This window comes from Macaca thibetana, chromosome 6 (assembly GCF_024542745.1).
Source record: "Macaca thibetana thibetana isolate TM-01 chromosome 6, ASM2454274v1, whole genome shotgun sequence".
Classification (NCBI taxonomy): domain Eukaryota; kingdom Metazoa; phylum Chordata; class Mammalia; order Primates; family Cercopithecidae; genus Macaca; species Macaca thibetana.
This window is the reverse complement of record NC_065583.1, coordinates 13,153,724-13,179,715: the sequence shown is the minus strand read 5'-3', so window position 1 is coordinate 13,179,715 and position 25,992 is coordinate 13,153,724. Positions and strand designations below refer to the sequence as shown.

General features: G+C 39.5%; 1 protein-coding gene across 1 annotated transcript in view; it reads right to left on the bottom strand.

The window, feature by feature from the left end:
* PANK3 (pantothenate kinase 3) overlaps positions 1-24,246 on the bottom strand; it is a 34,328-nt gene extending 10,082 nt beyond the window's left edge. Inside the window, exons 1-6 of the mRNA XM_050794652.1 lie at positions 23,925-24,246; positions 11,493-11,845; positions 7,975-8,228; positions 5,826-6,002; positions 3,017-3,140; positions 566-691 (exon numbers count right to left, since the gene is read on the bottom strand). Coding sequence (XP_050650609.1) covers positions 566-691; positions 3,017-3,140; positions 5,826-6,002; positions 7,975-8,228; positions 11,493-11,845; positions 23,925-23,952 — 1,062 coding nt within the window. The 5' untranslated portion in view covers positions 23,953-24,246. The remainder of the gene's footprint in view (positions 1-565; positions 692-3,016; positions 3,141-5,825; positions 6,003-7,974; positions 8,229-11,492; positions 11,846-23,924) is intronic.
* Between the last annotated feature and the right edge of the window lie 1,746 nt (positions 24,247-25,992).

The window sequence follows — 25,992 nt, the reverse complement described above, 5'->3', positions numbered from 1 at the left end:
GAGACAGGGAAGCTTTTAAGAGCAGAATAATTTGAATCTGTGTTACTAATCTGTAATGATACAGCCATTTGACTTTGATCACAAAATGATTCAAGTTAAGTTAATCCAAAACATTATGTGGACTGATAATTGCTCAGATCAGAATTTAACTGCATGTAGTAAATGAATACTAAAAAATTTGGGGGTGCTTAGCAGGTTATTATAATTCTCTTCCCCACAACTGAAACTGAAGTGAAGGAACCAATATTCTACCTAAGGCTGGGCACGGTGGCTCACACCTCCAAAGGATTGCTTGAGGCCAGGAGTTCCAGACCAGCCTGGGCAACAAAGACAGATTCTGTCTCTACAAAAAATATTAATAAAAATAAATTAGCTGGGCATAGTGGTGCATGCCTGTGGTCCCAGCTACTTGGGAGGCTGAGGTGGGAGGACTGCTGAGCCTAGGAGGAAGAGGCTGCAGTAAGCCATCATCGTGCCACTGAACTCAAGCCTAAGTGACAGAGCAAGACCCTGTCTCTTAAAAAACATGCTATTAAAATTCACAAAAAACATTTTCCTACCATACCTCATGTTCTAGAAACAATGCTTTTAGTTGACCTTTTGACCAATAATCCAGTGCATACGCCAGAAGTTTCATTGAGAGGGTATTGACACGTAAAAAGTTTCCAACAAAGACAACTCTGTTTATTTTCTAAAAGAAAAGAACAAAGAAAAAACTTGTAAAAATAATTAACACATTTTACAATATAAAAGGTTTCAAAATATTTATTTAAAGATGTAAACAACAGCTACCCTTTATCAGTATAATACCTACTACATTCCTGGCATATAGCTCTATAATCCTGAGTATTTAAAAATTAGTTCTGCACACATCATCCAAAATCCACAAAACGTATAACACCAAGAGAGAACCCTAAACTATGGACTTTGGGTGATGATGATGTGTGCACAGGGTGATTGACTGTAACACATGATCACTCTACTGTGGGATGTTGAGGATGGAGGGCTATGTGTATATATATGGAAGGTGGTATATGGGAACTCACTGAGCTTTCCACCTAATTTTACGTGAAACTAACACTGATCTAAAAAATAAAGTCTACTTTTAAAAAAAGGTTCTAGAAAGACTCCTAGCAGATGATTTCAGGTAAGACTTGTTTTTGAAAATGGACAATAAATAGCCCCCTTACAAAGTCATTTGGAGACATATTATTGATGTGATTAAAAAAAAAAAATCAAAACATGGTAAGTACTATGAAATGCATTTATGATAAGTAGCAAATTTGGCCCATATATTGCACATTATTGATGTGATTTAAAAAAAAAAATCAAAACATGGTAAGTACTATAAAATGCATTTAGAATAAGTAGCAAACTTGGCCCATATATTGCAATGCATGTTGAACAATGACATGCAACTGTGGATTCTATAGAATTGGAGAGTAATACTGACTGGGGCACTGGCACGTGCATTCCTCTAGGATTCTAGCATTCTTTCTCCATCCCCTGCCTGATTAATCAAATCATTCTCTCTCTGCAAAGATTCCACACTAATTTGGTTTCTTAGATATCTCTATTAGGAAATCTTAGGGGAACTGGTGTTTGAATCACCAGAAAACTTATTTCGACTCTCACAATATACTGACTTTTGAGTAGAAATCTTTGTACATAAGTTGGGATACTATAAACCATGGCCTAAATCATTGTTAACTCAATTGGTCAGTGGAAATTTAGACATAAAGGGCTAAGAATAAAGGTTTCAAATTGTTGTCAGCCCCCAACATGGCCTACTAGTAACTCCATCAACCAACTAACACTTAAGTTTCTTAAGTTATTAAAAAACTGATGAGATCAAGTTCTGGATTTAAATATAGAATAATTCAGAGGATTTGCATAGTTGTTCTCTCTGCTGGAAGCTTTCTCCCCAAAATGTCTACGTGTACAGTTTCCCCCTCACCTCCTTCAAATCTCTGCCTAAGAATCACATTTTCAAGAAAGCTTTCCTTTAGCCACTCAATTACTTGGCAATTTGTCCTCTACCACTCTCTGCCCTATTCCCAATCCTCTTTATCCTGTTTGATGGTCTCTTTTTAAAAAAATAGCATTCATCACCTAATACACACTAAACAATTTACTTAATATGTCACTAGAATGAATGCAAGCTCCACAAAGCCAGATCTTTGTTTTCTTCGTTAATATATTCCAAATACCCAGAACAATGTCTGGCATCTGGTAATCAATGAATATTTACTCAATGAATAAATGAATGAATGAATGAACAAATGAAGGCTTCCTTCAAAAAGCGTATTTCCCAATCCATTTAAAGTATTTGATATTTATAAAAATTAAATGGGCAAATATATCTATTATTATATAAGGAAGCTAGAATTAAATATATATATTCTCTTCCAAACTAAGAATCCCAACTATATGGTCAATCTAACAGTATATGCTTTTCACATTTTTCTTGGAACAATAAACACCACTCAAATATCATGAAGAACAGGTCTCAATGCCTTCATAGCCCTGTACAATGCTGCTTGATCCATATGCAACAAGGCAGCACTGTAAAGAAGCCGAGGGCAGTAAGAAAACTTCCAAGAATTTCACTAATCAAATGCAACATTAAGCACTGGTGGTATAGTGGTGAGCATAGCTGCCTTCCAAATGCAACATAAGACTAAAAAAAAAATGCTTTCACAAAATAGTTACCTCAAAATATCTTATGCTTAGAATTTTCTTTTACATCCTCAAGGGATTTAGGTTGTGTTTTTCTGAAAAAAAATTCTGAATAAATTTCTCCTATTTCAATTTGAATTATCTGCTACTTTCTTTAAAGGTAATATAGCAATTAGGTACATAACATATATACCTAATGAGTCTTGGCGTTTAATGGGCTACATCTCAATCCCAGAGGCCTCCTTAGGGAAAGTGAAGAAGCCCTGCTAGGTGTATATAGGACTCCAATTCACATTTTTGATAATTTGAGTTTTGCAGTTTTTTGTTTTTTTTTTACCTCATTAACAGCACACATTCGTGCCACAGAACCAATGTTATTGGTGATAGTAACTAAAGTAGCTCTTGCCAGATCTTCTTTACTAACAGATTCTCGCTTCTCCTTATAAATCATATTCCCAAAACTGCAGAAAAATGAAAAATAAAGTCAAATCTGCTGAAAACAAGCAACATTTTACATATTAACAGATATATCTATAACTTGGATATTTTTTATAAAATTAGGACCAAAAAGTAGAAACACATAGGGATAAGATCAAAACAACCTAACAAAAAAAATCTATGCAAGAGTAAAGTAATACCTTTCAAAGAATTAAGGTTAAAATGACAAAAAAAAAAAAAGCATAGTTATTGTAAGAAAGCAAAGATTACCAAAATATCTTCATTTTTAAACCTGATTCAAAACAAATTAACAAAGTCAAAATTACAAAATGTTTCCAAAAGTATCTCAGCTTTAACTTCAAATTCTTTTTCATTCAGTCACAAGAAACATTTATGACATACCAAGCTTTGTGCTGGAGACACAGTCCCTCAAACAGAGAATTAGTCTAGTGCAGCACTGTCCAATAGAAATAAAATACGAGTAATATATAATTTCATATATGTTCTATTAGCCACATTAAAAAGGTAAAAATAAACGTGAAATTAATTTTAATTGTACATTTCATTTAAGCCAATATATCCAAATATCGTCATTTCAACATGTGGCACTCAAATGCCAAGTGTCTGATGTGACTAGAGGCTACCATAATGGACAATGCAGGCCTAGATACAAAAGACAGCAAGAGAAGCGCTAACAGTAACAGGAAAAACAACAAACAAAGGCTAACCTCGGAAATACAAAGAAAAAATTATCTTTTATTAAGTGGTAAGAGAAAAAAGTTAAGAAGGTATGAGGCAGGGCTTTTCAAAGCAAAGGGACCAGAAAAAGCCAGAGAAAAAGAGAAGGAAAATCTTAGGCAGAGGCAACTAAAGGTTAAAGGCACACAGAAATGAGAAATGAAAACATCTATGAAATCACAAGATATTTGGTCAGAGTGAAGCGTCTATGTGAGGGAGAGGCAAGATATATTATTGAAGAGTGAGACAAAGTCCACTATCAAAGGACACTGGATTCCCTGACAAAGAACTTGGGGCACACAAGCAACAACGGTTAGGAAGCATAATGAGAGACAAGACTGATAAATAACAGAACAGTAAATTTAAAATATTTAGGAATCAATTTAAAAAGCTATGTATGGACATATTTGGAGAGGCCTTTTTAAATGTGTGAAAGGCACAAAAGTAGCCTTAAACAGATAAGCTAAGTTCTTCAACAGCAAGACTCACTATAAAGATATCATCTGTCCAAGTTAATATATAAACTTACTGAGATTCCAAAAAAACTTTTTGTAATAGAGAAAATGCTTGCCAAGTTCATACAGAATATCAAGCAAAGAAGTGAAACTAGCCCTTCTAGAGATTAAAACATACTTTTTATGCCTCTATAAAGCTGAAAGTATAATGCTGGTACATCAACAGAATGAAAAGCCAGCATATGTAAAAAAGCCATCTCAAATCAGTGAAATAAAGATGGATTATTAGACATTAGGGCCTTCTGGAAAAAAAAAAAAAAAAAAAACCCTGAAATATGAAAGCATGATCTGTAACTTACAAAATACCCTAAGATAAACTGTAAGTAAATCAAAGATTTAAGTATAAAAATACCACCATTAACATATTAGAAGAAAACAAGGGTTTATTCCTTTATGTATTTGGAATGTAGAAGACTTACTTACTATGAATCAATATCCAGAAGCCATAAAAGAAAAGACTGATAAATTCAACTGTATAACAATCGAGCAGAAAAGTAGAACATGAACAACAACTCACAGAAAATAAAATATGCAAGGCTCTTAACCCCAGTGTTGGTAGGAGAAATGTAAATTAAAAGTACATTAAGGGCCAGGCACAGTGGCTCAGGCCTGTAATCCCAGCACTTTGGAAGGCCGGGGCGGGTGGATCACCTGAGGTCAGGAGTTCAAGACCAGCCTGGCCAACATGGTGAAACCCCGTCTCAACTAAAAATACAAAAAAATTAGCTGGGCGTGGGGGCGGGCGCCTGTAATCCCAGCTACTTCGGGAGGCTGAGGCAGGAGAATCACTTGAACCTGGGAGGCAGAGGTTGCAGTGTGCCAAGATGGTGCCATTGCACTCCAGCCTGGGTGACAAGAGTGAAACTCTGCCTAAAATAAAATAAAATAAAATGAAATAAAATAACATTAAGATACCATTTCTCCACCAGATGGAGAAATGCAAAAGTCAGCACTCTACTGGTGAAACAGGCACTTTCATTTACTGCTAGTGAGAGTGAAAAACAGTACCGCTCCTTTGCATAGTTAACAGTATCTCAAAAATGCATTTGCAATCCAACTTTTGGGAATTTATCCTACACATGTATAACATAAGGACAACAACATGTAAAGATTTCTAGGCTATATGGATACTTTAGAGTATATATACTATGCCATATAATGGTAAATTACCTTTTGTATATGGGGAGAAAAGTAAGAATATGTATTGGTATGTGCATCGAGAAACACTGGAAGGACACTCAAAAATTAAAAAAGAAAATTTTCCTACAAGGTGCACTCAGGGTAGACTTCTTAATGTATACTTAATTTTTAAATGACATCTATGTTCAAAACTTGGAACCTAAAATGGGTAAGAGAAAGCACCCTTACAACTTTCTGTTATACTGCTTTCCAAAAACGTAAGCAACTTTAATTACTTAAGTTCCGTAACTTAAATAACACAAATGTTAAACTTACCTAGATGCTACAGCCCAACCTGGCAAACCAAATCTTTCGTAATCTCCTCCATAAATATCACGGACCAGCTTGTCAGCTTGTGTGCTATCACCTTTGGATGCCATTTCAAGAGCCTCTTCAAAACTTTCACAGCCAGTCAATAAACTGCATAAACCCAGAAAGGTACCCCCTCCAAGGCTAAAGAAAATAAAGAAACTTGCTAAGTTGCATTTATACATTGTATTCTTGCTCTAAAGTAAAAGAGTGGATCATTCATGTATTCAATAAACACACAGAAAAAACCCATGACTAACGCTAAGTGCTGAAATAACATAATGAAGGTCACAAAAATTGTTTAGTAAAACCAAACTTGTTAGATCAAAGAATAAACCAAAGGAAAAAAAAAATCACTTGGTGGAAATAAGAGGAAAGACCTCTTAAATATCTCCCAAAGTCTTCAGCTAATACCTTACACTCTGTAGTTACCAAAAATAAATTTTTGTGTGTGCATTAAAAAGGAATAAATGTTAAAAATCAGTACCATATTAATTACAAAGAGAAAATCTGTAATTTTTCTTTTGAGACAGGGTCTCACTCTGTCCCCTCAGGCTAGAGTGCAGTGACCATGATCATAGCTTACTGCATCCTTGAACTCCTGGGCTCAAGCAATCTTCCTGTTCCAGCCTCCGCAGCGGCTAGACTACAGATGCACACTACCACACTGGACTAATACATATGTATATATTTTTGCAGAGATGGGGGTCTCACTATGTTTCCCAGGTTGGTCTTGAACTCCTGGTCTCAAGCAATCCTCCACTATGGTCTCCCAAACTGTGAGAATGACAGGCATGAACTACCATGCCCAGTTTTGTAATTTTAAATGGTTTCCAAGAAATGATTTTGGGAAAGGCGTATTTACTTGGTCTGACATGGATGAAATCAATTCAATGTGATACATTAACATTTAACATGACCTACACATAAATACAATGAGTAAATTTATGTCCAGCTGGCCAACACGTCAATTACAGAAATTTATTTGCTTCTATTATTCTTCTGGATATGCTCACAGAATGAAATCATATCTAATTCCTAAACTCTAAACCTTTGCTCCCTAGTCTCACCTAAATTTCCAGCAAGTTCTACCCCTGAATCACTGTTGGATTTAGTTAACAGACTGAACTTCTTTTAGAGTTAACCAAAGAAGGTAATAGTAGTGTATGATTCTTTGGCATAGAGAATTACAACAGAGGTGAACTTTTAACCACTATAAAAATAAAGTACTAATTAAATATAAGTATAATTTAAACAGAATTACTACTTTAAAATTAAAATGAGTTTTTCCACAAATCAATCTAAAGTATCCCAAAATCTTTCTTCCTTAAACAGGAATCTTCACCTCTCTGTAAAAGTTGATAAAATACATAAAAGAATCATGAGTTTTAAATCTTATTTCTCATTCGTATTTCAGGTATCACAGAAAAGTATGTGGGCTATTTGGGAACATTAATGTTATCACAAAAAGAAATCACATTAATTCATCCTATAAGAATAAATTACAATGTTCCCCAATACTGCAGTTTAAATGCTCATCTATTCAGCACGTTGCAAGCTAGAGGTTTACATACATTAATATCTATTAAAAAGTGAAAAAATAGGTAAAGAAGAAAAATGCTTTGGAAAAAAGAACAAAATATAAACATAGTAAAGTTTTAAAATCAATAGAACACTGTTGCCTCCAAGTAAATGCTCTTCCGTTAAATTCTAGAAAAAAACATTACCAGACTCATTCTAGATAAAAATTCACTTTTACTATTATGGAAATTTTGATCCCAACTGATGCTGACTAATAAACATTTAATAATTTCAGTTTGAGTCTTGACATACATATCCTATAAAAATACATTATCTGTTGGCTGGGAGCGGTGGCTCATGCCTGTAATGCCAGCACTTTGGGAGGCTGAGACAGGCAGATTGCTTGAGCTCAGAAGTTCGAGACCAGCCCGGGAAACATGGCACCCTCTTTCACACACACACACACAAAAATACATGTTTGCTGTTGTGCAAAAACATGCTCTTTTACTGGTGAAAATGGCATTATTATACTGATTTCATAACTTCTGTGTATAAAACAATGTGAACGCAGCAATACAACCAAAAAGGTCACTACCTTGTCCCAGTCACTCGTTTATAGTTGTCTTTGGAATGGACTGCTAAAATACTGACTCCTGAGCCAATGTTCACTACAAGCAGTGGATAGGGATCATCCAGGTTAAAAGGCATCTTTTGGCATCGCTCAGGTTCTGAGGCATTAGCAAAATAATAGCACTCGGCTTGTCCATTGAAACTGACAGAGTCTATATACAGCAAGCCCTTTACAAGGCAGTCAAGTTCATCCAGTTTGTGCAGGTGGAGGTTTCCAATCTGTTAAAAAAACAACAACAAAACAAAAAAGGATGACGTTCAAAAACACTCGCCTCAACTAAATGATTTTCCTGTATTATTTTACAAAAATTAAAAATAATCTATGACCCCACATTTTCATTTTGTTTCATGTCAAAATCTCTTTAGGGATTTCACCTAGTCCACTGGTCCTCAGTGAGGGTGGTATCACCTCACTGCTAGCTTTCTAAATGATGGGGAGGAAGGAAGAACCAAGCTGACATTTAGTGGGCAGGGACTTGTGATGTTAGACATCTTTAATAGGTGGGACATTTCTGCAAACCAAAGAATTATCCCATCTATGCATTATCTTTGAGTGTTCTGCCAGTCGTTTTTATAGTGGCAGTAGGAAAATTATTTATAATTATCTGAGGCTAGAGAAGAACAAAGTTATTTTACCTGTCAGTGTATATAAATACAAAAGTATTTGTCCCATGGATTTATTTATTTATTTATTTATGTGGGGAAAAGAAAGAGATCAGCCTGTTACTGCGTCTATATAGAAAGAAGTAGACATAAGAGACTCCATTTTGTTCTGTATTTGAGATGCTGTTAATCTGTGACCCTACCCCCAACCTTGCCCTTGCAAGAGACATGTGCTGTGGTAACTCAAGGTTTAATGGATTTTGGGCGTGCAGGGTGTGACTTTGTTCCTAGAAAAGCTAGGTATTGTCCAAGGTTTATCCCCATGTGATAGGATGAAACAACGCTGCTAAAAGGTTTATCTCTAGGCACAGGATTTTCCTTTAAACTAATTCATGTCACAGAGATCCTTGTTCTTATGTCTTACTGCTGATTTCCTCCCTAAACACGATCCTATTGTCCTGCCACTCCCTTATCTTTAAGATGGTAAAGATAATTATCTATAAATACTAAGGGAACTCAGAGACCGGTGCCGGCGTGGGTCCTCTGTAAGCTGAGTGCCGGTCCCCTGGGCCCCAGCTTTTCTCTATACTTTGTCTCTGTGTCTTATTTCTTTTCTCAAGTCTCTCGTTCCACCTAACGAGAAACACCCACAGGTGTGGAGGGGCAGGCCACCCCTTCATATTTATTTTTGAGATGGAGTCTAGCTCAGTCACTCAGGCTGTAGTACAGTGGCATGATCTCGGCTCACTGCCACCTCCACCTCGCGGGTCCAAGCGATTCTCCGCCTCAGCCTCTCGAGTAGCTGGGATTACAGGTGCCTGCCACCATGCCTGGCTAATTTTTGCATTTTTAGTAGAAATGAGGTTTCACCATATTGACCAGGCTGGTCTCCAGCTCCTGATCTCAGGTGATCTGCCCACCTTGGTTTCCCAAAGTGCTGGGATTACAGACGTGAGCCACTGCACCCAACCCACATAGTTTTAAATATATACTATATTTGCTAGGAAACGAACCACCATATAAAGCAAGGGAATATTGTACTTCTTACTGTTTGGAATTTTACCAAGTGTTTGTTTAGCACGCTGGAGGGTCATGTCAACAACAGCAATGCCATTTATGGTATCTGATTTTCCAATAGAACATACCGTATCAATCTGGCATGTGTAGCTTTGGTATTCATGATCAATCTAGGCATAGGTGCAAGCATATAACTACTTCATGATGTCCTCTGGAATGATCATACTGTTTGTTAATCTATCCACTGACAGGTTAACTTCTGATTAATCACTGATACCTTAATCTCCTGTCTTTACATTATAGTTTGAGTATTAGTTTGAAATTATTAAATTCATCATTTCAGGTTAGTAAAAAGTGTATTATAAGACATTTGTTATAAAATATTGCAGCTTAGATATCAGTTCCTCTGGGAACCTCTTCAACTCTCTAGCTGTTGTTACTCCTCTGTGTTCCCAAGGCACCTCTTTTCATACAGTACTATAGATCGTTACCTCAAATTATAAGGGTCTCGCTTCTATGAGCCATTTAAGTTATTTATATTCCTTTTGAGACAGGGTCTCATTGTCACCCAGGCTGGAGTGCAATGGCTCAATCACAGCTCACTGCAGCCTCAATCTCAAGAGCTCAAGCAATCCTCCCACTTCAGCCTCTTGAGTGGCTGGGACTACAAGCACAGGCCACTATGCCAAGCTAATTTTTTTTTTTTTTTTAGATGGAGTCTCGCTCTGTCCCCCAGCTGGAGTGCAGTGGCATGATCTTAGTTCACTGCAAGCTCTGCCTCCCGAGTTCATGCCATTCTCCTGCCTCAGCCTCCTGAGTAGCTGGGACTACAGGTGTGCGCCACCACACCTGGCTAATTTTTTGTATTTTTAGTAGAGACAGGGTTTCACCGTGTTAGCCAGGATGGCCTCCATCTCCTGACCTCATGATCCGCCCTCCTTGCCCTCCCAAAGTGCTGGGATTACAGGCATGAGCCACCACGCCTGGTCCAAGCTAATTTTTTTATTTTTTGTAGAGACAGGGTCCTGCTATGTTGCCCAGGCTGGTCTCAAACTCCTAGCCGCAAGTGATCCTTCCACATCAGCCTTTATATTCCATTAACAGTATTTTCTTACGATTTTGAGAAATTAAATTATTCACATTTACATTTTCAAGAAAAACAAATTTCAGTGGTATTCCTAAATAGAGCCACTCTTTATTCTAATAGAAAAGACTAGAAGCCTGGCAAACCACTCTTTGAACTGTCATTCTAATGGAAAAGACTAGAAGATGGCAAACTGCTAACAGCACATAACTCAAACCAATACTCATAGTTCTCCTGCCATATCCATTCAAATCACCCCATCTGACACAGGAACATGGCAGGATTGACAGTGTAAAAACAGGAAAAAAAGGGTAACAGATTTTCATTCAGGTGTCTATTATACTAACCAAAAGACACTGGTTTCCAAACTTAGGGTTTGGGAAGGAGATGGCCCTGGAAGATTAATATTATTTGAATAAGCAATATTCCAAAAACCATGTAAATGTAGGACAATAGTGAAAATAATTCAAGTTTCATTTATATCTGGCTTTGTACACTGCCAAATTCATTAAAGTCCCCAAATTCCCTTTTTATTATAGCTTTGTAGTACAGCCCTAAACAAGTTTTACCAAATATTATGTGCAACAACATGGCTAAATCTGGGCAATTTTTAGTTACCCCAAATAAGTGTTTAAAACGCCCTAAGTGAAAGGCAATCACGGATACATATTTCCCACTGCATGTGCAGGGAGAATTAAAGAACATGCTAGATGGAAACCTACTCTCATATTTAAAAACGAACACGTATCAATTTTCAGTTTTGAGTAAAAGATACCTACTGTGCGAAAATCTTTTTCAAACTTGTAAGCACCACCTCCTGTAGCACATAGCACCGTCTGCAATGTTGAGAAGTTTTTATCTCTTCCCATTTGGATAAAAGTAGGCAGGTCCTGGGTTGGAAACCTGATAAAGTGCAAGTTCCCTCTTCGGCCAAAAAGTGTTAAATCCTTCAGTTCAAGGTGTACATCCCGAATGCCGGTGGATCCATATGCTACATTAGAAGTCAAATATTTCCGAATACTTTTTAAACTCTCAACTTCTTCTTGTTCTTCCTCTGCTGTGATATCAATAGGTTCAAAGTATGAGAGCTTTACTAGAGTTCCCCCAATGTCCATGCCAAACCATGGGAAAGCTATGGGAGGAAGAAAAAAAAATTTTTTTTTATATATATATATCCATTTTAGAAACACAAATTAGAAACTAGTTAATTAGTCACAAACTTCATTTACTCTGAGTCATGCATTCGTGCAATAATACGTATTGGGTAAGACACATGTTCCATGTGGAACTCACCTTTTTCCCTTCAAAGTTTCATTAATATATTTTCTAAAAACATATAGGGTGCTTAGAGTTGACCCAGGATCTTTTCATTCCTGGCCTGGTAGGCACTCCTTTTCAGTTACTATATACTTACCATGTGCTCCAGGGATGAGAAAAAATTCAGATCATTTTTTTTCCCCCAATAAATAGGTCATCACTAAGGGCATGAAAATCTTTGTTTCTATAAACATTTTAATACAGTAAAACTGGCCTATAATCACTTCAAGTAACCCAGGAGAAAAGCATCTCCTGAAAAAGCAATTCCTGCCAGGTATGGTGCTTATACCTGAAATCCCAATACTTTGGGAGGCTGAGGTGGGGGGCATTGCTTGAGGACAGGAGTTTGAAACCAGCCTTGGCAATATAACAAGATCCTATCTCTGCAAAAAATTTAAACATTAGCTGGGCGTGGCAGCATGCACCTGTAGTCCCAGTAACGGGAGGCTGAGGCTGCAGTGAGCCATGTTTGCACCACACTACAGATTAGGTAACAGAGTGAGATCCTGTCATAAACAAACCCAAAAAGCAATTCCCTTCAGTAAATAATCATTATCTCCTCTACACCAGGAAACAGGAATGCAAATGAATAAGATAAAATACCTGCCTGAAGGAGTGCTCAATGTAGCAGGGGAATATAAATAAAACACATTAAGAGGCATAGGTCAATACAGTTAAGGAACTAGAAAAAGGGGGAAGTCTGAGGAAACAGAGGACCTTGCACACTTAGCTAAAGAGCTTAGACTTGAACCTCTTAGACAATGGGAACACTACTGATGTTCTAAGTAAGAGAGTGGCACAGTCTACCTTCAAATTAGAAAGCGAACAAACTTTCTACTTTGGCAGTGTACAGGATGATATAAATGAGCTGCTTAAGATGTGCCTGTAAAGTAAGGCCAGCAATAGAGGCCATCTTAAGTAACACCCTCTTGAAAAAAATGGTATAGACCATTTACAAAAACTGTATCATTTAAAAACAGATTCCTGACCTCTTACCTCAGAGGCACTGGACAATAATCTTGAAGAGTGAGATATGGGATGCCGTTAAAAATTATATACTGTATATATTCGGAAGATTATACTATAGTCAGATCTAAATGGCATTTGAAAATCACTGGCTTTGGTCACCTGATTCCTTCAGGCTATGACATTCAGTTTTACAACGTGATTTCCTTATATTTATTGGCCATAATCCTCACACAGATACAAAGGAGTATTTTACAATTGTTCCCAAGGCTGGAAGGAAAGTCAGTATTATAATATTAAGAATTACAAAATTCAAATTTTTAGAATTAGTTTAAAACACAACTGATTCAGTTCTCCATAGAATTACAGCTAACATTTACTGAGTGCTCAGTAGCTGTCAGATACAGGCTCATTTAATCCTCAATACCCCCACTATGAGATTGCTCTATTAAGTGTATCACTTAGACAAGGAGGCAAAGCAATTACAAACTTGCCTGAGGTCAAACTGTTAAGTGAAAGTGAAAAGATTCCATCCTAAAAATATATATTTCTATTCTCTGGGATCTTAACTATTATGACAGAGACTCAAAAAGAGTTTAATACTCAAGATACATGGATTAAAATGTCTGGCAACAAAATATATTTAGCAGTTTTTATGTAAAAGTTGTCATAAATTATTTCTAAAATTCTACTTTCTTACTCATTTTACTTGATATGTGTGTGCCATTACAAGACCAGGAACATATAATTCAATGAGAAAGAAGTCTATACATTTCTCCATTTTATAATTTACACATTTACTAAAATTAGCATAAAAGTTTGAATATAAGGAAGGACTAATCCTCATTATCTTCTTTTGGAGAAACAGTTCGTTCATCTTTATATTTGAAACTCAAATTACAGATCTGGAGCTACATCACAGATAAGAAACAGTATTCTGTATTCTGGAAAGGTACTTTCCAGTGTAGGAAAAAAAAGTTTTTTAAAAAAGTAAAATGACATTGGACCGTAATTTGGGAAGCCAGGGGAAGTTGAGCCCAAACACAATACTTTCATCATGTCACCTATAAACAGGTATAAATAACTAAGCAACATAAGCAGAAGAAAGTGACTAAATTTTCTCAGTTTTGTCTAGTGACTAGCAAGAAAGGCGGTCTTTTTTTTTTTTTTTTTGAGATGGAGTCTTGCTCTGTCACCCAGACTGGAGTGCAGTGGCATTGCACTGCAGTGCCTCCACCTCCTGGATTCATGCAATTCTCCCGCCTCAGCCTCCCCCGCCTCAGCCTCCCAAGTAGCTGGGACTACAGGCGTGCACTGCCACACTCAACTAATTTTTTTTTTAGTAGAGAAGGGGTTTCACCATGTTAGCTAGGATGGTCTTGATCTCCTCACCTTATTTTGTGTGTGTTGTGTGACAGAGACAGCAACATGGCTGTTTATTTCACCTGGGTGCAGGAGGGCTGAGTCCAAAGAGTCAGCAAAGGGTGGTGGGATTATCATTAGTTCTTATAGGTTTTGGGATAAGCCATGGAGTTAGGAGCAACGTTCTGCGGGCAGGTGGTGGATCTCACAAAGTACATTCTCAAGGGTGGGGAGAATTACAAATAACCTTCTTAGGGGTAGGGGAGATTACAAACTACGTTGATCAGTTAGGGTGGGGCAGAAACAAATCACAATGGTGGAATGTCATCAGTTAAGGCTACTTTCACTTCTTTTGTGGATCTTCAGTTGCTTCAGGCCATCTGGATGTGCACGTCACAGGGGATATGATGGCTTAGCTTGGGCTCAGAGGCCTGATAGTCCTGTCTTCTTATATTAATAAGAAAAGCAAAACAAAATAGTGAAGTTTTGGAGCGGCGAAAAATTTTGGGGGTGGTATGGAGAGATAATGGGCGCTGTTTCTCAGGGCTGCTTCGAGCAGGATTAGGAGTGGCGTGAGAACCTACAGTGGGAGAGATTCAACTGAAGAAAGATTTTGTGGTAAGGGGTGATATTATGGGGTTGTTAGAAGGAGCATTTGTCCTATAGAATGGTTGGTGATGGCCTGGATACAGTTTCGGATGAATTGAGAAACTAAACGTAAGACACAAGGTCCGAACAAGACAAGGAGAAAAACAGATACTAAAGGACTAAGATTTGGGAGGACCCAGGACATCCAATTAGAGAGTGCCCAAGGGGGTTCAGCGTAATGACTTGCTTGGTTGGCAAGTTTCTGGGCTCTATCCTTCACAGGGTCCTCCTTTTTAAGTTGGAGGCTGAGCTTGGTGAGGAGTGTTTTTAAAAGCCCATTAGTCCATTCTACCTTTCCTGAAGATTGAGGATGGTAAGGGGTATGAAGGCTACATTGAATACCAAGAGCCTGAGAAACTTCTTGGGTGATTTGACTAATAAAGGCCGGTCCATTATCAGACTGTATAGAGGTTGAAAGGTCAAACCGAGGAATTATGCCTGACAAAAGGGAAGAAATGACCGCGGTGGCCTTCTCAGAGCCTGTGGGAAAGGCCTCTACCCATCCAGTGAAAGTGTCTACCCAGACCAAGAGGTACTTTAGTTTCCTGACTCGAGGCATATGAGTAAAGTCAATTTGCCAATCCTGGGCAGGGATAAATCCCCGAGTTTGATGTGTAAGGAAGGAAGGGGGCCTGAACAATCACTGAGGAATAGTAGAATAGCAGAAGGAACACTGAGAAGTGATTTCCTTAAGGATAGATTTCCACAATGGAAAGGAAATGAGAGGTTCTAAGAGTCGGGCTAGCGACTTGTAACCTACAAGGAAGAGGTTATGAAATGACGATAGAATAGAATGGGCTTGTGAGGCTAGAAGGGGTTGATCTCCTGACCTTGTGATCTCCTGACCTTGGTGTCCCACAGTCCTGGGATTACAGGCGTGAGCCACCATGCCCGGCTAACGAAGGCCATCTTAAGTAACACATGCTTGAAATGAATGGTAGCAGCGATACTAACACAGGGTAAATTCATACAGGTGTTTGCTTAGACAAACACACTGAAATAAAACAATAGGAGCAGGTCTCTTTATCCCATAAACCAGAGATTCCTTCAGAAATATCCCAATCTGGCCGGGTGTGGGGCTCACGCCTGTAATCACAGCACTTTGGGAGGCCAAGGTGGGTGGATCACTCGAGTTCAGGAGTTTGAGACCAGCCTGGCCAACATGGTAAAACCCTGTCTCTACTAAAAATACAAAAATTGGCTAGGCTGGTGGTGCACGCCTGTAATTCCAGCTACTTAGGTGGCTGAGGCAGGAGAATCGTTTGAACCGGGCAGGCAGGCGTTGCAGTGAGCCGAGATTGCGCCACTGTACTCTAGCCTGGGCGACAGAACAAGACTCCATCTCAAAAAAAAAAAAAAAAAAAAAAAGTCCCAGTCTGTTTAAACAACATGTTATGAGGACACTTTTCAACAGGCATTAGATAAAACAAAGGCATCCTTCTGATATTAAATAGCCAAAATGAATTCTCCTATTTGACTGACGGTGGACTCTAGAAGAGTTTGTGGGGCAGGGGTGGAAATCACTATTGCCATATCAAGTACATTCTAGGATAAAAAAATTTATACAAGGTGAGATTAAGCTAAAAACCTTTATTTTTCAAAATTCAAACTATATTTTTAGAAAATATCTGCAGGTTTTCTTTCTGTGCTTTGTGTCAAATAAACATAGGTTGTTAAAACAGACATGCAAATATAAAAATGTTACTCAGGGAGCAAACTACAAAGCTAATACATCACCAAGTTTAAAGTTCATGCCATTTTTACTTTCAGCCAAAAGTCTCTGCTCCCAGGTTTATAAATATCTGAATACTGTCATTCTCAAAAGCAAAAATCTCAATTAACACTTACACAAAGAACTTTGAATTATTATACAAAACCATGAATTAAGTTTCAAAGGAACTTTAACATCCAGGAAAAGAGTTCAAGTTTATAGACTAAACATTAGAGAAATAAATTATCTGCTTTTCTGAATCTATGAATAGGTGCCAAAGATTCTGACTCCAAAGGTATATCAATAATCAATTCCAAAATACATACTTTGGCTACTCAGTAACACATACAGTGAAGCATTAAAGACAAACACATAAAAAGTGACAAAATATCTGTAAAGGTTGAATATCCTTAATCCAAAAATCTGAAATCAAAAATCTGAAACCTTTTGAGCACTGACATAAGGCTTCCAAGGAAATGCTCAACAGAACATTTCAAATTTCAGATTACGGATGCTCAATCTGTAAGTATAACGCAAACATTCCAAAACCCAAACGTAACTGAAATCTGAAACACTAAACACTTCAGGTCTCAGGCATTTCAGATGAGGGATAATAAATCTGTATTTTACACACACATACACACACACACACACACACACAGAGCTGGCAGTAAAAAGGCTCATTCATAAGTGACTGAAATCCTCTTTTTAAAGTCTGAAGTACGTGAAAATGTTCATGTTTACTGACATTTTCACAAAGAAAGAAAATGGCTATCTAGGTATAATAAATCATTAAATGATGAAAAACAAAATCCTTCCACTGCTTCTTTAAAAGGGTTTTCAGGCATGTTTTTTTGCATGAAAACAACCAAAAGAAAACTTCACTGAACATTATGATGTACTGAAAAGAAGAAAAAAACTTTAAACAAAAAGTAAAACTTCCTAAACAAAGCTATATTTTATCTTATTACATATGTTAAATCTCTCATGTGTGGTTTTTGCTTTTTGTTTTTTTTGAGACAGAGTCTTGCTCTGTCACCCAGGCTGGAGTGCAGTGGCGTGATCTGGCTCACTGCAACCTCCGCCTCCTGGGTTCATGCCATTCTCCTGCCTCAGTCTCCTGAGTAGCTGGGACTAGAGGCGCCTGCCACCATGCCCGGCTAATTTTTTGTATTTTTTAGTGGAGATGAGGTTTCACTGTGTTAGCCAGGATGGTCTCGATCTCCTGACCTTGTGATCCGCCCACCTTGGCCTCCCAAAGTGCTGGGATTACAGGCATGAACCTGGCCCTCATGTGTTTTTAAACTATATTAAATACTTCAGAATACTATAAAACGTGTACACAAGGCATAACTACGAACTCATAAACAAATTATTAAATTTCAAACTTGTGACCCACTTATTACTGTATTAGACTAGAGAAACACAATGTTTTATAAAATATTGTAAATTAAATTGGAAAAACGACACTATTATCTTAAGTTACTGCCAGAAGAGGTAGGTTTTTTAAAAAGTTAACAATGCAAAAAGCCCAAGACTCATTTCGCATATAGTCTACTACAAATGTGTTCATTCCTTAAGTGCTGTTTTTAAAGAAAGGTAAACTAGAGAAGCTATCCTGCAGATGATGACTTCATAGTAACCATAATATGCAAACCAGAAAATTGCAGGCTCCTTCTATTATTTCTAGCATATATCAGTTATGACAATTTTCTCCTTAAATCAACAAAGTAGGGACTGAAAGAGAACTCAGCCCTGCTGTAACTTCAATTAAGAAAAAAGAAAAGCTGGTGGCTGGTAATGGCCACCTTTTACACTGAAATCCTTTCAACAGACTTCAGAAAGTAATTTCTTTATGCCAGAAAAATAATCACCATTAAAAAGCACGAGATGCAGAACCTCAGCAAGACAAAAAAAAAAAAAAAGGCACAAAGAAGGCAGCACGAACAGAAGAGACACGAATTCTCAATTATGATACATTCCTATCATTTAGTAAGTGGTCTAATTACCAACATATATTTTCCAGTATTTCTACAAAATACTTATGATTGATATATTGTCACCAAAATAAGGGTAGGGCATGAAGCTCAAATTTTACTTATTTGCAATGAAAATATGAGAAAATACAGATATCAAATACAACCACAGGTCTACCTAATAGTTCCATCAGGTAAGAAAAACACCAGTTTCCCGGCCGGGCGTGGTAGCTCACACCTGTAATCCTAACACTATGGGAGGCCGAGGTGGACGGATCACTTGAGGTCGGGAGTTTGAGACCAGCCTGGCCAACATGGCGAAACCTCGTCTCTACTAAAAAATACAAAAATTAGCCAGGCATGGTGGCATGTGCCTGTAATCCCAGCTACTTGGGAGGCTGAGGCAGGAGAATCACTTGAACCCGGGAGGTGGAGGTTGCAGTGAGCCGAGATCACACCACTGCATTCGACAAAAGTGAGACTCCATCTCACAAAAAGAAGAAAAATATCAGTTTTCTAAGAAATCAAGCAAGTATCTACATATTTATAGCTTTGTTGCTTCTGGCCAAGAGACCCTTGAAAAGTAGGTCACCAGTGCATAAGCAGCCTACTTACAGCATATAACCTAAACATATATATATATATATATATATATATATTTTTTTTTTTTTTTTCCCCAGAATAAAACATTCCTTGCTAAGATGGAAAAAAAAAAGAACCAAAATACACATTTAAAAAGCAAAACAAAGCACACATTACACAAATGTAAGCACTTTGATGGTGGCCAATATACAGTCCCAGACAGTGAAAATTATTAGAATCTCTCATGATCTGTTTATTCTGCCTTTAACAAAATAATAGCTCTTATTCTATGTCTCAAGTGGTCTCATGAGAGTTGACATTAGTTCCCCATATGTAGCAAAAATATCTCAAACTACTGCAAGGATGAAGTGCTACTTCTTACTAGACACATTATATATACAAAAGGAGAAATGTTGTCCAATCACCTTTTAAAATACTGAACAGCAGAAGCTATCTAGCCACAAGAGCAGACTGTTAATTTCTAACAAGGTGTGATAAACTTGGTATCCTACTAAGTGTTTGCTAAGGAAACAGGGAACAATCACTAAAAGAACTATTTAATTGCTACTGGTACCATGCAGATTTCAGACTAAAGGGATCCTGGCCAGGAACGTGGCTCATGCCTGCAATCCCAGCAGGAGGGTCGCTTGAGCTCAGGAGTTCAAGACCAGCCTGGTAAGGGCAACATGGCAAAACCCTATCTCTGCCAAAAACACAAAAAAATTAGCTGGGCATGGTGGCAAGCACCTGTAGTTCTAGCTACTGGGGAGGCTGAGGGGGGAGGATGATTGCTTGAGCCTGGGATGCCAAGGTTGCAGTGAGCTGAGATCGCGCCACTGCACTCACTGCACTCCAGCCTGGATGACAGAGTGAGACCTCGTCTCAAAAAAAATAAACAAAAATGGGGGTGTGGAGAGACACTAAACTAAATCAGGACTTAATTGTTCTTTAGGCATAAAGGGAAACCAACGTGAAGAATGCTCAAAACATAGGGTATTTTAAAGAACAAAATTCTAAAGTGAGCATGTACGCTGGTATATTCTAGATAACGCTTCAACTTCTTGGATAAGACATTTCACTATTCTCAATAATCATTCCAAACAAAAATGGTTTTTGTTATGAAATAGACTAAGAAAATAATCACCTTCACACCTTCAGGATTATGATTCCTTAGGATAGCTTCAGGTGTTTTTTTCTTTAGTAAACTAGTTATTTCTAAGGGGAGCTATATTAGAAACTACTACCCCAACTATCTACTGGGAGTGATGACTCTTATATTACAACTGAGTTTACAAACAGGCCAATCAAATGACACAGACACAAACTACAAATACATGCTATACCATTTTCTCTGGTCTTGACAAAAACTTCAAGTACCTTACTACTTGGGGTAATAAAGAACAAACTCAAAACCTACATCACATCACACTTAAATATATGTATCACCTTTTACTATCACTTTGTTAATCCAGTTACGTGCTATACAGGTAATCCAAACACAATCTTAAAAACCTGTACCCTAAGAAATCATGTCAGGCAGGGAAGAGAGTAACACAGGATTGACTTTCTCCTTCCTTCGCCTGGGGTTGAATTAACACATAATTTCAAATGCTAATCTTCCAGTTACACAATTTAGAGGATAAAATCAATTCCTTTTTAAATTTTCTGGTTAATATGTGCATTCGGTATATAACCTGTTAAGATATTGGTAATGTATTTAGAAGCAATATTTTCAAACACTTAGGTGAATAATGTAAGAACACATGCGAAGCCAAGGTCACTTGTTTAGCCAATATAGTATACAGCTTCTTCTAGTATGCAGTTAAATGATGCAATGCATATAAAGAAAATGCCATACACACACTATGTGATCAATAAATGTTATAATTATGCCAAAAAAACCCATACAGGTATTCAAAAACAAAACAAATATATCTTTTGTTAACCTGAGTGATTTAAAGTTAAAATATTATTATTATTTTTTGAGATGGAGCCTCATTCTGTCACCCAGGCTGGAGTGCAATGGCATGATCTCCGCTCACTGCAATCTCTGCCTCCTGGGTTCCAGCAATTCTCCTGCCTCAGCCTCCCAAATAGCTGGGACTACAGGCGCATGCCACCAAGCCCGGCTAATGTTTCTATTTTCAGTGGAGATGGGGTTTCACCATGTGAAACCCCATGTTGGGGCCAGGCGCGGTGGCTCAAGCCTGTAATCCCAGCACTTTGGGAGGCCGAGACGGGCGAATCACGAGTTCAGGAGATCGAGACCATCCTGGCTAACACGGTGAAACCCCGTCTCTACTAAAAATACAAAAAAAAATTAGCCGGGCGAGGTGGCGGGCGCCTGTACTCCCAGCTACTCGGGAGGCTGAGGCAGGAGAATGGCGTGAACCCGGGAGGCGGGGCTTGCAGTGAGCTGAGATCCGGCCACTGCACTCCAGCCTGGGCAACAGAGCCAGACTCCGTCTCAAAAAAAAAAAAAAAAAAAAAAAAAAAGAAACCCCATGTTGGTCAGGCTGGTCTTGAGCTCCTGACCTCGTGATGCACCCACCTCGGCCTCCCAAAGTGCTGTGATTACAGGCCTAAGCCACCGTGCCCGGCCTTATTTTTTATTATCCGGGACAGTTCATGGTTGAAACACCTTTCCCACACACAAACGTGATGTTCCTTACTTTTACGACAAACAATAGACAGGAAAGTCACCTTTTGCATATAAAAATGTTAGGCTTCTACATCATAGTAACTGACCAGATTTTCACCATGATTAAATTTTAAGATTAGTGGTCTCACAACGTAACACAATGTTGTAATAATCAACTTATTTGAGAAAAAAAGGGGGTATTCTCTTATTTCTCAACCTAATATGTATTTTTAAGACCTTAGCTGGGACTACAGGCATGTGCCACCATGCCCAGCTAATCTTTTATAATATATATTTTTTGTAGAGATGAAGTCTCGCTACAGTGCCCAGGTTGGTGTCGAACTTCTAGCCCCCAGCGATTCCTCTGCCTCGGCCTCCCCAAGTGCTGGGATTTCAGGTGTGAGCCACCATGACTGGCCCTATTTTATGAACTTCTCATAATAATAATCTTTATAATCTTTTCTAAAACACCTTTGAAGGGGGTGGTACTTATACCTGATTATTAGTTTGTTCAAATATAAGTAATCAAATCACTATCATGACAAAAGAAAATAATCACCGCCAGAAGAGTCAGAATTTGAGTTGGTCATACACTGTTCATCAAATGGAAATTCTAAGAGAAGCAGAGAAAACGTATGCATGAGGGAAAATGTCCAAGTGTTCTAATTACTGCACCTGTTCAAGATGCATTAGTTTAACTCAGCAAACGTAAATTCGAAGTCTCTCTATATTATCACTATTTTATAGACTTCTTGAACAACTATGACACGATCTATTGTTATCATAAAAAAAATTTAAAAAATTTTAATTAACAGATGAAACTACCAGATAAAGTACTTAGACAATGCCCTATGGGTGCAGGAGAAAGAACGCTGTATTATGAGTCAGTCCATTTAGAGTTATGAACCTCATAGCACATGGCTGGGTATATCCTTGGAAAAGTTACTCTGGGGCTAAGTTCAATTTCCTCACCTGTAAAGTTAAGACCAAATTACCTTACAGTTAAATAGGCATTTGTAAGTTTTCACAGTGTTTTGGCTTGTTGCCTCTCAGGTGAGTTTTACAGGAACCCTGATGGACGGGCAGGGAAGGTGTCACCGCCCTGTTTTATAGTTGAGGATTTCTTAACAGTTAAGAGATCACATGGAACACTGTAAAAACAGCAAAAGCATCAACACGATGAGCATGAATCCCCACATTCCTAGTCCTGGGAGGCAATACTTAAGAGTGACAATCACAATGGCTGAGTGATTAAATAAGTCAATTACTGGAATAAAAGGTTTTTAAAAGACTAAACATAAAAGGAAGCAAATGAAAGTCGACCTTTCTAAAAGCATAGCAAGAATTTTAAGTACATACATAGAAAGGTCTCTACGGGTATTCACCGTAATATTAACAGTGGTTCGCTCCGGGTGCCGGGAATACGGGTGACTTTATCTTTTTTGTTCATCTGCGTTTTCTAAAACAAACGTGAACTAGTCGATATTCCAAACAAAAACAAGCCAAAGCAATTGCACGCTGGCAGACTGCATGCACGTACGTTTGAAAGCTCCAACTGTAACAACAGTGACAACTCCCAGGAACCCACCGGCATTTCAAGGACACCAGCAGGAAGCCCGGAAATCCCTAAAAACAGGTGCTAAAAGCCGCCAGCGCAACCTGACAGCCGCGACCGCCTCTTTTCAACCTGAATTCAGGGGGAGCTGGGAGAGGAGACTAGTCTAGTTTGACAAAATCCGAATCAGAAATTCCCTCTGGCACCTCCCAGATCTCGAAGAGAAAGTGGGAGGAAAGGCTAGGGGGCGGCAGGCATTCACCATGCAAGAATAGGGGGGGATGGGGAGAACGGAAGCCTCGAACTCGTGGCTGAAATGGTCCCTCCGCCCCCATCCCGGACTAGGCGCCGGCGAGGAGCAACGGGCTTGGAAGCAGGCCGCCCAGCCAAGGGGCTTTCAGACGGGGCCCAAGGATGCCCTCCCAACCCGGCAGACCCCAGCCCCCATCTTACAGGGTTTCTTGGCATCTTTGATCTTCATGGCGTCGGCCCGAGGGGAGAGGGACGGCCTCCGATCCGGAGCACAGAGAGCAGAGACTGCGACTCCGGAGGTGGCTGGGCCTCGCGGCGAGGCCCGGCCGGTTCCTCCCCTCAGGCCGGGCGGGGCCGGCCTAGGGCGGGGCGGCGGCGCCTGAGCAGATGCCCGGCCCAGGGGGCGGCCCCCCACCCCCGCGAGGGGCGACCGGGACCGAGCAAGCTGGGGAAGGCCGCCGGCCTCGCCGCTCCGGGGCCTCCCCGCAGCCGCTCCAAACAAAAGGCCCCGGTCCCGGGAGCCGCCGCCGCCGCCGCCGCCGCCGCCGCACTGAGAAATAGCCCGCCCAGGCCGAACGCCCACGTGATGCGAGCCCCCCTCACTCCACTTCCGCCTGGCTGCTGGGGATTGTAGTTCTCCACGTCGTGAGGCCCCGCTCTCTGGCTGTAGTTGTGCAGGTGGACTACAAAGCCCAGGATGCATCCCGGCCCCACCTCCGAGGCCCCTCAGCTTCCGCAGATCGCCTCAGAGTGGTCCCAGCGAGAAGAGGGCCGGGTCTTAGTCACGCCAGCGAGGAGGCGACCAATGGTGACTGAGATGGGCGGGCTGGGGAAATTGGGCGCAGACCTCAGCTGGTCGCGGAAAGAGAAAAGGGCATGAACTCTTCGCGGGGATTGTCATGGCTCTTTGACCATTCTCAGACTTCCCTTTGAGGCAGGAAAGCTGGTCATCAGGCCATGGAAAGCGCTAGAATCAGGGCTCTAGAGCCGTGCTTTAGATAGACCCTTGAGTACATTGGCGAATTAAAGTCATTCACAAAGGAATCCTCTTGCTTAATGGAGACACCTTGAATGTTAGGGTCGGAATGATGACAATAGCAGGCATAGAGGTAACATCTATTGAACGCTTTACGTCCATGGGACTCTGCTAAGCACTTTTTGTGATTTACTTCAATTCAGGGGCCTTGTGAACCACGTGCAATTATTCATTTTATTGTCACTCATATTGAAGATGGGGCACGATCTGAGGAGTTCAATTACTTGCTGAGCATTCTTTTTGCCACCGATCCATATTCCCCTGGGGCCCTCCCGCCCAGCTCCCTCCTTCTAAAGGGAAAACCGACTCCCAGAGAAGAAAATTTAGATGCTCCAGTTCTCACAGTAAAGCCAGGACACCCTTTCCCCTTGCCTCCTAGAGTCTTAGTCCTCCAGCTGGAATGGGAGAAGATGGCATTGGGTATCTTCTCTTGGCCTTCACTTTTGTTGCCCAGTTAGATGGCCAGGAATTCTGTGGTTTTTACAATAGATGGATAGAGGGTTGGCAATAGAGGATTGGGCATTCCAGTCAAAGAAGCCCGCTTGCCAAAGAGCTTTACTCCTCCTTGCAGATAAGCCAAAGGATGTGAAGAAGGACAGGAGAGGACACAAACTACCATTTATTGAGTACATACTGAGAGCTGACACTTTGCAAAGTGCCTTACTTTTAAAATTAAAATTAAAATTTAATCCTCCCAACTACTTTTTGAAATACAATGATTAAAAAACTAAAAAAAACTTGCTGGGCGCAGTGGTGTGTGTCTGCAGTCCCAGCTACTTGGGAGACTAAGGTGGGAGGCCCAGGAATTTGAGGCTGTATGTGATAGAGTTTGTGAATATCAACTGTGTCAGAGACATTTATCAGAGCACGACTCCAACTTGAAGAGGGACTGAATAAAATAAGGCGGAGATCTACTGGGCTGCATTCCCAGGAGGTTAAGGCATTCTTAGTTGCAGGATGAGAATAGGAGGTTGGCACAAGATATAGGTCACAAAGACCTTGCTGATAAAACAGCAGGCAGTAAAGAACCTGGCCAAATCCCACCAAAATCAAGATAGCAATGAAAGGGACTTCTGGTCTTCTTCACTGCTGGTTATATGCTAATTATAATACATTAGCATGCTAAAAGACACTCCCGCCAGCGCCCTGACAGTTTACAAATGCCATGGCAACATGGAAGTTACCCTATATGGTCTAAAAAGGGGAGGAACCCTCAGTTCCGGGAATTGTCCA